The 19,941-nt window shown below is 27.9% G+C and overlaps 1 protein-coding gene across 3 annotated transcripts in view; it reads right to left on the reverse strand.

Moving 5' to 3' along the window:
- Positions 1-19,941, reverse strand: part of LOC107164024 (scavenger receptor class B member 1-like) — a 114,678-nt gene that overhangs the window by 12,083 nt on the left and 82,654 nt on the right. For all 3 annotated transcript variants that reach the window (XM_015511697.2, XM_089218232.1, XM_015511698.2), the window contains exons 4-9: positions 16,459-16,603; positions 12,797-12,997; positions 6,474-6,610; positions 2,889-3,163; positions 1,724-1,842; positions 19-144 (exon numbers count right to left, since the gene is read on the reverse strand). In XM_015511697.2, the coding sequence (XP_015367183.2) occupies positions 19-144; positions 1,724-1,842; positions 2,889-3,163; positions 6,474-6,610; positions 12,797-12,997; positions 16,459-16,603 (1,003 nt within the window). The remainder of the gene's footprint in view (positions 1-18; positions 145-1,723; positions 1,843-2,888; positions 3,164-6,473; positions 6,611-12,796; positions 12,998-16,458; positions 16,604-19,941) is intronic.

Here is a 19,941-nt window from a genome sequence, read left to right on the forward strand (position 1 = left end):
ATGCATGATAAATCTTACCAAATGCAACCAACATATCGGCAATGTTAATCCGTTGAACTTCTTGGCACGGCTCACGTACCTCGTGGCCTTTACGATTAAATTCAACTGGATTTTGATGTTCACGGACAGTGGTATACCTAGATCCTGAGGAAATAAAACACCATCAGTAATACAATCGGTAAGTGATTAATGACAATATGATTAAAACGAATTGCCAATTGTTCCCATGGTAGCAGGTAGGTACATGGTGTCAGAGTGATAACCTTTTGTCTTGCCTATTTTCTAGTTTGATTATTTGACCTTTTAGGAATAATGATTTCGACAGATAGATAGATATTTATATTTTTTAAAGTCCAGGGATATAAATAAACATTGCGTTTGAAGAGCGAGTGATTTTTTTTAAATTTTACTTCCGGTTATTTTAATGATGCAAATTTTAATGTGAGTAAAAAATCATTATAAAAATGGAAGGTTTTTTTAACAATGACATTTTGTTTGATATTTATTACTGTACAAAAAAGTGTAGTCTGCAGTTGTCAATAATTTAATTGTACCTGCAAAGCGTTAACGTCTTGGTGATTCAAGCTGGTTTTGTCGATTTCTATAGCGAGGTTATTGAAACAAATAATATTAATCAATTTTACATTTTAACAAGAAAAATTGAAATTTATTACTGTATTAAATATTTTCAGTATCTAATTCTCGGGATAATGGAACTGTCTCGGTTGACCTTATAATATCGATAATTTCAATATGGTATATAATATATAATATTATATCCATGTATGTATATATACTTTGCACAATGATAGTTAAAAAGTATGCTAAGTAATCTAAAGTAATCCGAATAGAGCAAAGCTGAACGTAAACTATTAGTGAACTTGCGTCGTGATTATTATTCGCCATTCTTTAGGAAGCCCCTAGGGATTTCTATTTGCAGTAAAACCGTATTTTGTCGATATCAAAAAAAACCTAAACGATATTTGAACTTCTTCTTTTTTACTTATTTTTTATTGCGTGTGGTCAAAGAAACTCACATGATAAGAAACCCAACCCCTTATACAAAATAGTTACCAACTAAGATATTTTTTTAATTTAAAAATTATTGTGTAACAAATTTAAGTTCTTGTGTTTACTAGAAATTTTATGATTAACAAAAATCTTAATAAATATTTCTTATGTAAATATTTTCCTGTGGTAATTTCAGTTAATTGATACTGTTTATATATTTATATATTGCTGTAAATCTAATAGACAATTTTTAAATGCATTTAATTTTATGTTCTATTTAAAATTCGATAACCATAATAGTAACCATACAGTTATGCATAATACCACACTGCTACAATATAGGTAAATACCTATATTCCAAAGTTATACAATGATCTGACATGAAATACAGTACTCTGTAATTGATTCATTGGTTGGAGGGCTTTGATCTAAGTATAACGGTACTTGGGCTTCGAGAGGACTTCTCCCGCCCTCATTTACAAGTTACTAGAACCTGAAGATACGAGAAATATGCCTTCAGACCTCCAAATAAATTTTAACGACTAGTGGATAGTTCCTATATATCTACCCATAATCCTTCACTAGTGATTTATAATGATAATAATACAATATTATAGCCATGGACACTAATCAATAAGGTTTGCTCTAAACGGACATTTTTAAACGGTGTAATGAATGGCATCATGGTTAAAATTGTAAAATTGTTCATTACCGGTTGTACGGCAACTACCGATTGATGTTTTTCCATGTTGGGAGCAATTCCATTGACATTATCTACCAACGCCGGATCGCCGCCGTAAAAATGTGGAAACGAAACTGCCACTGGTATATCTGTAAGGTAATTCTCAGAGTGAAATATAAAAATAAAATAAAACGTGATGATTACAATAATGATACGGAACTTGCATTAATGCATTGAGTTGACCGCGGTGGAAGCAATAATAAAGTGTGAACGTCACACTTTTAATATTATCATTAATTATCTCCTCCCGTATTCAGAAGTTCAGCATTACATTATTATTAAATTATTACTTATACAACAAACTGAAGCAAGAAAATGTACTGCTTTAAATAGTAAATATATAATAATATAATGTTATAACCTATTATGTTTTCAAAAAGCTCTCTTTTGTTCTTTATCACTTTTAAATACAAACGAGAAAAGCTTTTATGGATAGGTATCATCAACAATAAAAAATGTTATTATACTATTAGAAATAGCACTCCGGCAACTTGTCAATGCTTTAAAATATCATAACAAAGTTTACTAATAACAGTATTATATTAGGTAAGTATATAAATTATTTCAAGTTACACGAAAATAAAAAAATTATAATTCATAATGCAGTAAAACCTCGCTAAGACGGAAACCCCGGTATTACGTAAAATTTTTTTGGTCCCGTTTCAAATTACATATAATTTTATCCCGCTAAGACGGAAACTTCGACAAACCGGAAACGGAACATTTTTATAATGAAAGTTGATAAAAACCCTCACTAAGACGGAAATACAACATGATTTTCATGTAATACATTTATTATCGTATTGTCGATACCCATAGATAATCATTAATAATCAATATACAAGCGCGTACGATGATATTAAAAACTAATAAAATCGATATGTATACACTATACAACATTACTATCCGAGTTGTTTTGTTCAGTATCAAATCGAATATCGTTGGCCGTTGCGTTCGTATCATTCGTAATCTTTAATTTAATTTAATTCAATTTTTTTAACCCCGTCAAGACGGAACCCCGTTAACACGGAAATACTTCATGGCCCCGTACGATTCCGTCTTATCGAGGTTTTATTGTATACATTATCATAATACAGTTTTAGTATAATGGTTTATTCGTATTTTTTCTACTTACTGTAATAGCACGGCGATATGTCTGACAGTCCGTTTGGCAAGCATCCGTCTCGTGGGCAATAACATGTATTATCGTCCAGAGAAGAATTAAAGACGTTTGGCAAGAATTTGTATAAATATACAGAAGGGTACCCAGCGGGCATTTTGCTGGTAGAGTTATACGTCAGTGGCAACGTCCTGCAAAAGGCTTTTCGGTAAATTGGAAAATTCATATCCTTGGTCAAGTGTCTGGGGAAAAGTAATCCCTCCGATGATGCATTCAATGAACATTTATTCCTATATAATTAAAAATAAAATCCATTCAATTAAACATTCTATATACTGCAGCTTGTATATAATTAAATATTTGCACAAAACAACGTAATAACAACCTACAAGTATTATTATTTATCTTTGTGATATTTTGATAATTGTTGAGCTATCGTAGTTACACTAGAAGCAGTAGAAGCTAATAAAAAACAAAACTACAAGTATAACACCAATCCATGTTATCGAAGTTCATAATATTGTAAAAATGAAATTATGCTGATTCTTGACTAAAGTAACCTCCACTAAATAAATGTGTACTTGGTAGTCAAATTAGCTTCCACTAAATATTTTATACTCCAATTTTTTTTCTCTCTTTGTACTTGCAGGACTTAAAAACTTACGGAACCTTATAAATATCAAAGAACTGATAAAACTGGCTGTTTTTTTACTGAAAAGTTTTCTTTAACTTCGAATGAATTAACATTTAATCCGTAAGAATCAAAAACATTTGAATTACATTTTAGATTCTGAACGAAGTGATGAATGTATTGATTTTACAATGATGTGTTTTTTTTTTTTTTGTGTCTGTGTACAGCATAACTAGTCGAAATAATGCTTCGATTTCAAACTTTGGGGATGGTTTCCGATGTAAAATTGAAGATCCTTGGTGCATTATAGAGGTCAAAAGTAAACATTTTCCAACAGTTTTCAAAAAAATCGAGAAAAACAAAAAAAATATGACAGAAAAACGGGAATTTTTACGCAAAACCAGTTTTCGACCAAATCGATATTTTTATATGGTTGTAATTCAAAAACTAATCATTGTAAATACTTGTAATTTTCACCAAATGTTATTGTTAGTGATATCTATATACAGTTTAATTTTTGACTTTTTTTGAGTTATTTATAGACCACTGAAATTTTCGATTTTTTTGAGAATTTTTTTTTAAGTGTCGGTAAAAAAATGTTGGACGACCAAAAAAACTTGAAAATTTAATACACGGTTCCTTATGAGTTGTTCTTATTGTAGCTAAAAAAAATTAAAAATCGTAAATCACAATTTTTTTAATAAGCGTTTACAGTTCAAAATTTTACGAAATCTGTCGAAAACGCGAAAATTTGCAAGTAATTTTGAAGTTGAAAAATCATAAAATTGTTTGCGTTTATAACTAAGGATTAAAAATACAACACTAAGTTTTCCTTCAAGTAGCTATAGAGAAAACTCGAAGCATCATTATAGGAAAAATTTTAAGTGCGTTTGAATTTTAAATTTTTACAAAATAGCGTAACGATAACGATTTATCCTCAAACGATTTTCAACATTTGTTATTATTCAAAAAGTATAAGTCATAGATACTTGAAAATATTTACCAGTTATTTAGATTGGCATTTTCTTTACAACTGAAATTTTCAAATTTTCAATTTTTTGAAGTGTCGATAAAATTTTTATGGCCCTATCAAAATACTTGAAAATTTAATTCAAAGTTCCTCATAAGTTATTCTTATAGTGATCAAAAAATTATAAAAATACATAGGCACGATTTTTTTTTATTAGCATTTGAAGTTAAAATATTGACTTAATACTTAAAAATTACGGCAAATTTCAAATTATCTTAGATCGAAATTCATAAAAGTTTTTCTCTTTAATTATAAGATTTGAGAATTTAATAAAAGGCTCATAATATATTTTTACAATAGCAGTTGAAAAATAAAATAAATGTATAGCCACAATTTTTTTTTACATGTATTCAAATTTTAATTTTGACAACATACGTAAAAATCACAAAAATTCCTTAAATTATTTTATCCAAGAAATTCATAAAAAATTTTCCTTTTATACCTAAGATTTGAAAATTTAATACAAGGCTCCTAAAATATTTTTACAATAGCATTTGAAAAATAAAAGAAATATATAGTCACACATTATTTTTATAAGCATTTACAGTTCAAATTTTGACTAAATACATAAAAATTACGGCAATGTTCAAATTATTTTAGATCGAAATTCATAAAAGTTTTTCTTTTTAATTCTAAGATTTGAGAATTTAATACAAGGCTCATAATATAGTTTTTCAATAGCAGTTGAAAAATAAAAGAAATATATAGCCATATTTTTTTTTTACATGCATTCAAATTTTAATTTTGACAACATACGTAAAAATCACGAAAATTCGTAAATTATTTTATTCTAGAAATTCATAAAAAATTTTCCTTTTATACCTAAGATTTGAAAATTTAATACAAGGCTCCTAAAATATTTTTACAATAGCAGTTGAAAAATACAAGAAATGTATAGTTAAATTTTTTTTTTCTACAAGCATTAAATTTTAATTTTGACAACATACGTAAAAATCACGAAAATTCGCAAATTATTATAAGCTAGACATTCATAAAAAAATTTCTTTTTAAATCTAAGATTTTAAAATTTAATACGAGATTCCTTACAAATTCGTCAATCTTTATCACAAATCATTGCATTCAAATTTAATATCCCATCCATTACAGTAACCTACTGTACAGCAGAGCGACATCCACGACTTACCCGCTTTTTTTCTTTCTTTTTTTTTTAAAGGAAAACGTTTTTCTTCATTATCTCAAAAAAATGAATACGTTCATAAATTATAGTCAGTTAAATAAAATATTATTTTACAAAGCTTTAAATTATAATATAATATTTTATAATGTATTATAATATAATATTTTATAATATATTATGTTAATAAGATATGAATTATTTTATTCTTTGTTTTTGTATTTTACGTATGTAGTAATAATCCATTAACCTATATCTTATATGAAAGTCTATACTAATATTAATATAATAATATAAAGAAGAACAATTGTTTATTTATTCGGAGTAATCACTAGAATCTATTCATTTTTTTTTTTCATCATTAGAAATTACATAGAATATAAATATTGCTAGAGTAGGTAAGTAAAAAAACTTTTAAATCAAAGCAAAATTAAAATATGCGAATTATTAAATGGTATGATAAATATTTAAAAATATTTTTAGTAGGTTTTTACAATTTTAAATCTAGAACATGAAGTCAAAATTATTATTTTTTAACAATAGCTAATGAATTGTATACTTTTATACAGTGAATTTTCAAAAGGAATCATATGATATAAATAATAAAATTAAGTTTTGTTTCCATAAATTAGAGATGATAATTTTCAAGATCAAATTATTATAACGTTATTAATAGCACTGTCTCGTCATTTAAATTGCACCAATTTAAAGGTGAACATTTTGAAAAATGTTCACACTTAATTGTCGGTGGTTTATGCACCATTATTGATACATCGACAATCAACATAGGAATATTATACTTACATCTCGTTAGGTTCATCTGCATTTGCCCATTGGCGTAAAATCGGTGACCCATTAAAGTTATCTATTGTATAGGGACGTCTTGTTTGTCGTTCCGATGGAACAGCCATTGTAACGACATTGGTTCCTTCGTCTAGCATCTATAAAATATTATATGTTGTTAGTTTAAATCAAACAACATGACATATAGGTTCCTAACAAATAAAATGTAGTATCATTTATACTCATACAATATGACATTATGTTGGACTAATAAACATCAACATTTTAAATAATATATTGATTAATAAACAAATAATAATGCAAATTAATAGGTATAGTCCCTATATTATAGTGAATATATATTATATATTATATACATGGCATTAGATATATAAAAAGCACGCAAAGAAAAATGTATTTCCAGAGCACATGAGTGCATCAGGCTTATCCAAACTTTTAAGTTGTACAGAAAATAAGTAATAAACAGTTTTCCATTTTCCTAAATCAATGTTCACCCATAATAAAAAAGTCAAACTTTATTTCAACTACCTATATATTATATTATTTTGAATATTTTATTAGAAAAATATGTTCTGTGTTGTGACCTAAAACAAAAGTTAAACCACCTTAGGTAATGTATTTAAAATATTTACAGAATTTAGAGTACCTATTTGATTTATTCCATTAAATTTGTAAATGGTGATGCAGTTTATGAAACGTATTAAATCACCAAGCCCTAATTTGAAATTGAACAAAATATGAAATTTTAAGTAAGATGAAATATTCTTTAAAGGCGTTACTACGTGCGTCCAATAAATGGTATAATTCAATCTACTTAGTATAGTATCATTACATATTATTTTCTCATTATATTTTATTTTATAATAATAGATACAATAGATCGCGTCAGTTATGTATATTTTTAAACGTGTGTTTCCCGCATATCATAATAAATTATATCATTTGTAGGTATTACTGTATCATTATATCATAACAGATTCGTTTCCTAAAAAATAACTACTTTGGAAATCATTAAAAAAAAACTTAATTCAACCTTCTGTAACAAGGCTATGTGATATTTTTACTATAAATATACCAACTTTGTAAGATGTTTATCTCAATAAGTTTTTATTCATTTCAGGGTACGCCGTAAACGCCTTTTTTATATGCACTTCAAAAGGGTAGACTTGCTTTAGGTAGGAGATAACATCATATTATGTATACAGCGTGTAACAGAAATAACTGATGAATTCAATTGATGACCTCTATAATATGTTTTATTCTAATCAATGTGCATACTTACTAATTTTCTAATATAGCCATTGTACAGGACATTTTTAAATATACTTCATAAACAAATATGTAATTCCTTGTGAACTTTTTGTACATCTTAAAGATTTATGTTTATTAAAAGAAAAATGGGGCTAGCATGCTTGGGGAATCACCCCAAATTATACCCTAAATATGATTATTTATAATTTATATTATTATAAGAAACTAGCTCACCCAGCAATACTTCGCTATAGCAAGATTTCTCAGATATTAAATTACTATTTATTTTCTGGATATTTCTAGATGTCTTTTTATTCTAGACCACTTTTAGTCACGTATTCGTGGTAATATAGCCATATAAATTTAGTGTCGCCACCACGGATTCTTTTTGTTAAAAAAAGACTTTTTGTATGTAGTGGTAAATGTATATGTAAATTATGTATGTAATTTTTTTAGGTATAACTATGGATGGAACAAAAGATATGAATTATGCCATTATTTTGATAATTATTCAAATACTTAAAAAATGTCTTTTTAAACAACGTTATAAACTTTTTCTGGATTGGGGGAAAAAATATACAAATTAAATTTGGATGTCACACGTGACAGGTTGACGTAGTATAATTGACCGTGAGAAAAACATTGAACGCTTAGGTCAATTTGTCGAATTGTTGTCCTGTAATTATAGCGGCTAGGGCTATGCGATAGTATCGATTAATCGTTTTTAGCTATCGATACTATCGATTAATCGATGTTTCTTTACTAAACATAATCAACCGATTTATCGAGTACTCGATACATCGGATAATCGATACAATCGGTTAATCGACACTATTGGTTAGGTTAAAAGTACCAAAAGTACCATATGAACAAGATCTATTAAAATGGTGGTCTTTGAACTGTACAACCTATCCATTTTTAAGTGTATTAGCAAAGAAATATCTTACTGCACAAGCTACAAGTGTGGCTTCAGAAAGAGTATTTAGCAAAGGAGGGTTAGTTGTGACAGACCACAGAACATCATTAACTAACGATCATGTAAGTGAGTTGGTGTATTTATCAATGTACAAAGTTCATGTTCCAAAACCTTAACTTTAAAACTTGAAAGTTAATACTTAAATTTACTATTTTTAATTTGTATGCATAATTAAATTTGTTAATCATATTAATTGTTTAATATTTTTGTATTAGTGTTTGTCGAGTTGTCCTTAACCCAATAAAAGGGTGACATTGTATTTATTTTATCTATTTGTTATATTTTGAGTCTTATTAAAATCTAATTATTCATATTAAAAAAAAATATATAGTATTTAATTTATTTAATTTATTGAACTATCCCACAAACCTTTAAAAAATTTTAAAGTACCTTATACTAAATAGTAAATACTTAATAGTTAATTTAATATATTTAAAATAATGCATAGGTACTTAGTTAGGTTATAATAATATTATCTATATTGACTATATTCTGTACTAAAAGAATGAGTGCATTTATTGCCAGTCTTGGAAAATGCAATATTCAAAATGTTTGCCCAGGCACTTGGTAAATAGTTATTCGGCTTGTAGCACAGAGTAATATGCAAGTAGTTAAGAAAGAAAACCCACAGTTTTTAGGCATTTAAATTTCTTTGGCAAGTGTAAATACTAAATCCCGTTCGTATACTATACTTAAGAGTTAAAGACGAAAATAGAAAATAGAAAAAACTAAAAATTGTGATATTTTCATACTTTCAATTAAACATTAATTAAATTAAAGGTGCGATTCGATACTATTGGTTAATCGATACAATCGGCGTAACGATACTGTCGATTATTCGATACAATCGGTACATAAAACACAAGTGATTAATCGATACAATCGTTAGTTTTAACACAATCGACTATCTACCACTAGAAGTGACTATCGCACAGCCCTAATAGCGGCTACTTCGCTCGTTGACGGAGCATTGGAACGACCACGATGTTCACCATTCCAAACTTTGTTAGAGTGAATTACCAATTTATAGTCTGTAACATTAGAAGGAACGCTTTCAATAGCTGTTTTAAAAGACTTTACATGTCTATTATGAGTATTTAACATATCTTGTAGGGATCTCATTAATACGCTGTCGGGATCTCTTAAATTTATGTTACATCGTGTAGATACTTGTGTATGAGGATCGGAAATAAAATAAATCTGCAAAAATTGATGGTCATCAGGATGATATGGAAAAAGACTGCCGGCAACGTGGTAAACCTGACCCTGTACTTTAAAGGTAGGCATAGACCCTTTATGAACTACCAGCTTGCTTCTGAATGAAGTCATTTGGAAAGCATTGTTGTAATAACGAATATCGCGTGTGAATTGTTTATGTTTTGTGTGACATACATTAAGAAGGGAATTCAATGGTTCTGGTGGTATAATTATATCATCTAATTTTACTTTGCCATTAGAGCAACATAAGGTTTTGCATTCGTCTTTCCATCTCAGAGCAGAACAAAACTGGCTAACTATTGTAGAATTTCCAATAAAAACTGAAGGGTTATTTTTGTAATGCACCGTTAACTCTTAGTTCATAGCAGAATAATCTTTCTCGACCATGAACCTCTGTCGTTAGCATCATCATTATTTGACTGTCGTTATCTACGTACTACACGCATTCTTTTGGCATCATTCTGAGATCGACCAATGTTTAACTTTCGTCTAGGTATTTAAAAAATGAAAGCAGTACAATCAATTACGCCTTTAAATGATTAAACCAGCCAACAATCAACAGTTAATAAAATAACAATGTTTATATATTTGCCAGGCAAACCGAGCGCACAATACCTGCCTTGGTTATTATATAGCAGTATACTATAATATGTACAATAATATAATATATAGGTATAAAATTTACACGTTTATTTTAATTAATAATAACTAATTATTTATTAACTTAATCGGACTAATGTTTTGCCTTAAACCTTCTCTGTGATGTCCTCTTTAATTTAAAAAAAAATTGCACGACGATTGAATAAGTTTCGGAGTTTATCCCGAACAAAAAAAGCGACTTCATTTTATATAGTAGCATAGATTTAGATATATATGTAAAACATATAAGTCGATTAATATAAAATTGTCGTATGCATTATATACATTTAATAATATTGTGGTTGTTAATATTATACGCGTATCGATTGTTTATGGTTACACTCTGTATGCACTAACACAACACCCATCGTACATACAAACACGACTATGTGAAAATTATGCGACTTGGCGTGTGCAATGGTTATTACTTATTACATGTACCTATGTATGAATTTGCAGGTCACATTCAAGTGTGCGAGAGGAAACGACGAGTAGGCACTCACACAGGACACGGTATTTATAATAATATGTTGAAATCAAAACTACACGCGTGTCATTTGTACGAGTTTGTGTGTAAGAAAAAAATTTTAAATGAAATGAAAATTTCCCGACTTTTTAAGACTTCTATGGAGAATGAAAAAAATAAAAATTCATTCGCGTACGAGAGTAAAAATAACGCCAAAGAGAGATAAATCATTAAAATATTTTTAGAGCTATATATTGCTTTACGGATGGACTTTATAATATTATATTATATGAATAAATACAATTTTAAAGTTTTGTTTTATTGTCTTGAGCAAGTTGTCGCGTATATACCTAAAATACGAGACCTTAAAGCTATTATACTCGGAATTTTTAAATTATTAATAAACGGCTACTTTTATGAGGGAACGCAATTGAACCTTGCATTGTGTGAAAAATGTAGTGCAATATTCTTCAAAATTGAAATCATTGTTCTTCGTGTATAATGTAAGTGTCACGTGAATTTCATCTGATTATTCATTTTAGACAGTGCATAATATTTCGTATTTATAATTTGAATTTTTAAAAATGATTTATAGTTGTTTAAATGATAATGTGCTTTAAAACGTGACGACAGATGAAAAACAATATTTAAAAACACAAGATACCAAACCAATACAACAACGATCTACGAAATAATATGTAACCTATCAACAATGCTTTTTATTTATTTATTATGACTACCTCATATAATTTATTTATTGCAGTCATACAAATTTTTGACAATCAATTTGTATATATAATGTATGTAATGTAAAATGACATGTAAAAACTCGTTTTTCTAATTTTTTTTTTTTTTTAATGATCTTATCAAGGCTATTAAAATAGCTCTTTAACGATCATGGTTAACTATTTTTACGGAATTTAAGTAATTTTATACTTTAATCATATTAAATATTGATAATTATTTAAATTTTTTTATTAATCCTAATTTACATTGTAATAATATGTTGTTTTATTTTATTCATTATAATATTATTGATAAATACATGGTTTGTGAGACTGCAATCTATCATGTCTGTCAGCTATAAGTTTTTGAACTGATGAATAGGTTCATACGATTAAATTAACGTCTGAATTTCAAGCTATTTGAATTCATAATAAGTAAAATGTGATTTTTTAAAATAAGTATAGATTTTCGTTTTAAAATCAGGAGATAATATATTGCCCTTATACTTATATTTATAAGAGGATGATATCGAATTATTATTCTGTAGATGAAATATTGACTTAACCGCGGTAAAGTTATTAAAGAGAGTTCCTATTTTGTTTGACTAGTAACTCATAAAAAATAAATCTTGATAGTTTTAAGATTATAAATGCATTTTCATTTAAACTATGAAAAGGGTTTCTAACCAGCGGCGTTGTTACTGTCTAATAATTGCGTAGCGTAAAAAATGTATGTTCAACAATTCTCATTTAGTGATTTGTTGCTATAATTTGCTACGTTACGCACTTGCGTAAAATAAAGACATCAACACATGCGGGATAACATATTAATATTATCATGCCCTCTAAACATAAATAATAATAATAACACTATTTTATATAAGTTTTAAGGTGAAAAATAAAAGAACATACTGGTTTACTCGGAAGTAATAATTCATCATTATTCTGGATATTACATCATAATAATATGCTAAAACTTAAAAGTTAAAATATTATGCTGTGGTAATATAAAATCAGTGAGTATTTTATAACCGATAATGATAATTACCCGATCGAGTAGGCCAAATTTGGAAAAATTGATCCACGTGGGCAGCACACTGCTAGCCATCTTCACTAACTTGTCTTCATATCCCCATAGGAATTCATTTACTGACAAATTGAGTATTGGCTGAGAATCCTGGTATTCGACCAACGAATTGAACACGACATTCACGAACATCGGTGAATTTCGGAGCATCGAAGTGAATCCCTACATTGAGAAATAACATATAATTAGTATAGTACCTACGTTAGTAATGCGTAATGTGACCGTATGAAGACAAAACGTCGACCAAAAATTATATATTTTTTTTTTGACATCCAAACGGCTAAACCGCTCGTGAAAACACACATACATAGTTTATGAACCGTAAAGCTAATACTAGTGATCAGTGACTCACTAAAATTATACATGAAAACAATTTTAGTAGGTATTAGTTAATATTTAGGCACATATAAGAAGTGCCAGATCTAGTATATTTTTTACCCGGGGCAAAGTATAAAGTTAGCGCCTTCCCCTTTGTTATGCCCACAATTATACTTAAGCTCTAAAAAAAAAGAAACGAAGAGAATAAAAAAAAAATATTTGCTAAATTAGAAAAAATATGTATTAAATAAAAAACTTTTAACACAAATTATTACAAACTAATACATGAAAATAATCAATATACAACAATCAAACAAATTATCATTAAATTCTGGTGGCAAAATCGTTAATTATATCGTCATAATCTAAATTTTTGGCAATTTGATTTTCAATTGAAATAACTGAAAGATGGTTGAGTCTGTTTTGATTTGTTGAAGATCTAAGATAGGATTTGATTAATTTTAACTTACTAAAACTTCGTCCGCAAGATGCTGAAGTTACAGATAAAGTCAAAAATATTTGATATGCTATTGAAATATTGGGATAAGCATCTTTTAGATTATTTTTATGAATACAATTTATTATTTCATAATAATTCCCATATTTTAGTGAGTTGTCTAATGCAAAAATATGTTGTTTAAAACTTTCAATTTCGTATATAAATTCGATATTATTTAAGTTTCTTTCATACTTATTACATACCTAGGTCAATTGAATGTTTTTTTTACATCCTTTAATGATATTTTAAACAATTCTTACCATCTAAAAATGAAAATGTAGAATTAATATATTTTCTATTGGCTCAAAACGATATCTTAATCCTGATAAAATATTATCTATAGCAGATTTGATTAAAATGTTGAATTTTTGTTTTTCACTTAAAGTTGTTATTTCAGAAAATATATTTATTAGACAAATAATTTCCATTAGGTTTTTGAGCTTTTCCCACTGTTGTTATAACTATTAAGTCAAATGGAAATAGAAATTGTAATTTGTAATACTATTATAATAAAATTAATAAAAACTATTAATATAAATACACAACTTATTTACTTATTTTTTAATTTGGTGCCCCCCGACCAAAACTTCCGGGGCAAGTGCCCCCGTTCGCCCCCCCCCCTAGATCCGGCACTACATATAAGTATATAATATATACATATATTTATTATATAATATGTGCATACTGTTTATCAGTATATACAACAATAAGTGTATATTATAAAGTACCACCTGAAACACATTAAACACATATTTTCCTTCTTATCATACTAAAGGTCATTCATCTAGGTTCCTTCGCGATCCAATATTGAGATTTAATTTTTCTTCGGCTCTGAATCCACTCACAAATTAAATTTTACGCACTTGCGATTATCAGTTTACTTTTACAACTAACGACAGTTGAAGATACATCAAGAACGCGTAACCAACGACTGACATATCACAAATAATAAAAATAAATATAATAATAACAAAAATATAAAATATCTATACACATATCTTATGTTTGTAGCTCCTACATATTATTGAATACCTAGTATTTTACAGTTGATACATTTTAATGTTGACTCACAATTATCTATCCAATCGATGTACTTCTAATTAGTTTAAAAACCAGGTAAAATACTATTTTTGATGAAAACCAAATATTTTTTTAAGCCCAGCCATAATAAAAGCATTGTTTTATAAAATATAAACAAATTTGAGAATTTTTTGACAGAATTACTTATTATTTTCAGGCTACTAAAATTTACCTGTTTCAGTGTTATAAACATTTAAAATTTTTGTTACCATCTCATACCTGCGTATAGGTATATAGTTTAAAGCTCGTTAATGTTGTAAGTACATTTGTATGCAGTAATAATGTAGTGTTTTGTATATTAATCGTACAAAAGCTTTGTAGGAAATGAACAAAATATGAAATAAATAAAAAGTTTTTTTTTTTAAATTAATGTAGGTGCTCCGAATGCAAATTATCCAAGAAATACTGTGACGTACTGTGGTTAACGGCGGAAGGTGTGTCGGAGCGGGTTCCCGACTTTCCCGTGGAAGATTTATTAATTTGTAGTGTAGAATAATATGGAATCTACATACGCCTAATACAACACCACTATAAATTAGTGACTTTACATACGGTGTGCTGCAAAAGAACACGCGCATTATATTATTACTTCATAAACAATAATATAAAATTAACATTGAAAAATAAGTAGTTGTATGATAAGTGAAAACGTTATGTAAACATTTTGCATCTCTTCTTATTATGTATTCAAATTTTGAAAGTGAAAAATGTATCATAAAAATATTATAAGCTACGTCACACAGAAGATTTTATAAAAATACCATATTCTAAACTGAACCTTAACATAATAATAAATTTTATAATACTGTGCAATATATATTATACGATATACTACATACAATAAAAATTAGAATTATATTTAAGTGATTAACGATGAATTTCGAAGAAAAATTATCTGCTTGACATAAAATAAAATCAATTTGTGAGATCATTGTAAAATATGTGTTAAGTTGACCGTATAAAAGTCAGTTTCTATGACGATTATAAATACTATTGTTTTTTAGAATAGTCAGTGCCGGATAGACAAGGTATCGGCTCGCCGAGTTTTAATTTTTTAACCGGCCCTAAAAGGGGCCTTTTTCAAATAAAAATGTATAAATCGTTCTAGATTTTACGTAGCACACAGAGTTAAATAAATGTATTCAAATTTGTGTTATGAAATAATTGCTCAAACGGCCAAACACTTAAGATCGACATTTTTCGGAGTGGCTCACCGAGATTTTCTCGGTAGCTCGCCTAACTAATCCGGCCCTGAGAATAGTATTGCCAACAAATTTAGTAATATTAAAAACTATACATTTTTGTACTCAACCGCCACATCTTATTTGTTTGATATTTTTTTATTGATGTTATAGTGTACTCTAAATTTGATATGAATATCCAAATAGATATTATAATTATTGATGCTGAATTAAAATGGAATGTTTACATCACAACGAACAGGTATGATACATAAAATAGTACTCATCCATACCGATTAAAAAAAATATTGAAAAACTATAATCGAACGATTTATTATTAATTATAATATTAGGGATGGATAATAAGTATTATACATTTTGATAAACAAGAAATAGGTATTATTGAAACAGTCTATACATAATAGGTATAGTGTAGGAGGTTGTTTCAGCTTGTACATCAACCCCAGTCATTGATGTAATTATATATGTATGTTTATAATTAAAACAGCTTTCGATAAAAGTGATAATAACAATATGTCTAATACCAATAAGGGGATGTTAGGAACGACGATGCGATCCGTTTCGGGATCTCCGACGGACAAACTGAGATCGAAGTGTAGTTTCCTCCTTGGGATGTACGTTACAGTGTCATTGCTGTGAAACGTTATGTTTGTGTTTTCCAACTCCTCCCTGTAAGATAAATCACACACAAATTATTCATAATAAAATTTTAAGTTCACAGTGTATTTTCATAAATTGGTGGTGAGAGAGATTTAATTCAGTTTTGACACTTTGGTTTATTTATTTACATACTTTTTTTTTGTACTATACTTTGAATTTTTATCAATTATGTCATATACTATTAAGATCAATATTGAGGTCATTAATAAATAGATGCCAATGAAATTAGTATATCTACTTTGTTCGATCGATTTGATGAATTTGATATATTTGACTTTCCAATAATTTTAAACTGGTTTTTATAATTTTCAAATCAATATATAATATAGCAAATTTTACAACTTTTATTTTGTCGCCAAACCTTCTCTCCTTCCGACAATAAATACGGGTCACGGGTGCAGTGTTTTATTTTAAGATTTTTAAATAATGATTTTATTACCTAATTAGAGCTCATATCATACCAATGTTATATGCATTTTATATTATAAATGGATGTACCTATTTTAAGTAAGCAAAATTTGCGTTCCATAACTTTCTGAATAAAAAAACTTCATAGTGCATATTTTTTTTTTCATAAAAATTTCACTGTTTTGGGAACTATTTTATAATTTTTAAATCTTATTTTATCATTTTGGTAGATACCTTGCTGCTTTACAACTTGACTTAATAATTGTAGTAAATATGTTATGTTTACTTTTGATGGTAAATAAAATTATTAGACTTCACGCAAACCAATATAACAATAAATCATATGTACAATAAAAATCATCAAAGTTGACTATTTCTTACCTCGAAATCCTTAATCACATTAATTGTTAGTTTTAAACGTAAAAGGTAAACCTGACTTGAACATAATATAATAATATATTGTCTGCAAATTTCAACTTTACAAATTAAAATTATAAAATCAAAAAGTTTGTAAGTTTGTCGTATACGTCCTGTTCCCATATATATAGGTACTGTGTATGACTGTTCAATGGTTTATTTTTATTAATTCTTGGATTTGATAAAACTGCTGTATTTATACTACAGTCTTATAAGATTTTATTTTATTTTTATTTCCAGTTTTTTTTTTTATTGAACATAAATCAAAGCTCTAGAAATCATCAATCAACCATTTTCGGAAATTGGGTAGGTACGCATTTCAAAATCGGATCGATGATACGCCGTATCAGGTTTATGATTGGTCGCATGTGCCTACCTACATTGCGACTGTTTCAGGTAAGTATTTACACTTTAAATAGCACACTCGTATATACAATAAATAATAATCGTAAATAATTGTAAATCGTTACAAACAAAATAAATGAAATCTAGTGACATTAGAAATTACGTTTGACCTTCCAATGGGTCGACAAAACATCTAACGTTATTAATCAAACGTTGGAATCAATTAATTAGGAACTCGAAATTGAATTACCTGTATTAAACGGTACGTAGTTAATATATTATATTATACACATAATGCTTATTAATTAATATTTATTTTGATTTGATTTTTCAAATGAAAATATACAACCAACGACGATGTTTACGGTCACATCCACGGACGCAGAAGCGTATCCAGCGGGTTTAAACCGGATCGAGTTGCATAAATCGTCATAATTTATCTAACTACACAGCACATTTATGTTCTCGGATTTGAAGCAAGACAAATATTTCTCGATTTTATAGACTCAAAAACATCATTGATTAACGTATGCAGTAAATTACAATAATATTGTTATTATATTGGTGAAATGCTAACAATTTATTTATAAATAAAAAAAAAACCGTATGGATAAATGTTTGGAAAATAATATTATAATATAATCATGGTAATGAATTGCCACGGCCCATACGATTTGTATAAAATATTAATATAACATTCGCTCTTGGGTTTGATTGCACAAATTGGGTTCGTTATAACACGTGGAAAACGACGACGACGACATGTCGCTTATATTATTATTATTATTATATTATGTTGCACGTATATAATATGTGTATATACTCCAGTATCCACATCCTAGATTAAACTTTGGCCTAGAGGCTCAGCTAATTCAAAGTACAGTTGTTTTTAGAGAACGTGATGTTTGCACCGTCCAACTGTCAAGGAATGTTAAACATTCAGGGGAGGTTAAGTGAAAAGCGCTGAGTAGGCTACCCTACAATATTATATGCATATACTATGTACAACTATGTACATACGTATTGTACATGTGAGGACGTTTATTATCAACGCTGCAGGAGAGAGCGAGCGTGATAGGGAAATATTAAAACGGCTCTCACGGGTGCTATGGTGCAATGAAAAAAAATAATAATAATAACCATTTATAAAATATTTTATTATATGCGTAGACGTAGTAGGTACGATCACGGCTACCTGTACTCTGACCCTCTGTTCCGGGATTTAAATAAATTATTATAATAAAATGCAAATAATTCATATTATACGACTGACGCACATTATATTCTTATTCTTATGATTCTTATGATTATTTTTATTATTATTGTAGAGCCATTGTTGCCTATCACGTATTTCAGTTTTATTGCATAACATTATAATATATGGTGAAAAAAGTGTGCATTATCGAGCTACACCTCGATGTGAATAATTATCCCACAGACAATGTGTTGAAATTTAATTTGTCATCTTAGATCAACTACATAAAGGTGACCGACCGAACAAATGCATAATATATCAAAAACTATTTTAATCACTATTCGTTTTAATTAATTTGTTATCACCGACGAATTTAGTATGGTATTCTCAAATTAAGTATTTTCTATCAGTAATTGCACTAGTTTTGAATATGAAATTTGAAAATATTAATATTTTTTTGTTACAGCTCATAACTACTTCTTAACTATTATGTATTTATAATGTTTCATCATCACTCAAAATTGCTATTTATCATGTTCATGTTTTATAAATTATAAATCAAAATCGTAAAAATTACGTTCTAAGTACTTAAAATTAGTAAATTTAATCAAACACAATTAAAAAGAACTTCATTTTTTGTTTTTAATATAATATATCTACACAAGTAAGAATTTATTTAAACTGTGTTTTAATTAAAACTACTAACTACTAAATACTTTATAGAACTGTAATAATTTATCAACAAAATCCATATTAAAATCAAGGTTTTCAGAAAAAAAGCACGGCTTCTAAAATCCATTAAAATATTTGCCAAAATTGCAAATTAATCAATCATACGAAACCAGTTTACAATGGCATATTAACTATTTAGACCCATCTTGTTCTTGTACAATTGTCTACTGAATATACATTGAAGTACTTTTATGTATAAATGAGGTATAATAATATGGATTAGACGTCAATGATAACGATAACCTATAAT

This window comes from Diuraphis noxia, unplaced genomic scaffold (genome assembly GCF_037042655.1).
Source record: "Diuraphis noxia isolate RWA-SAM2 unplaced genomic scaffold, SU_Dnox_SAM2 contig0001, whole genome shotgun sequence".
Taxonomy (NCBI): domain Eukaryota; kingdom Metazoa; phylum Arthropoda; class Insecta; order Hemiptera; family Aphididae; genus Diuraphis; species Diuraphis noxia.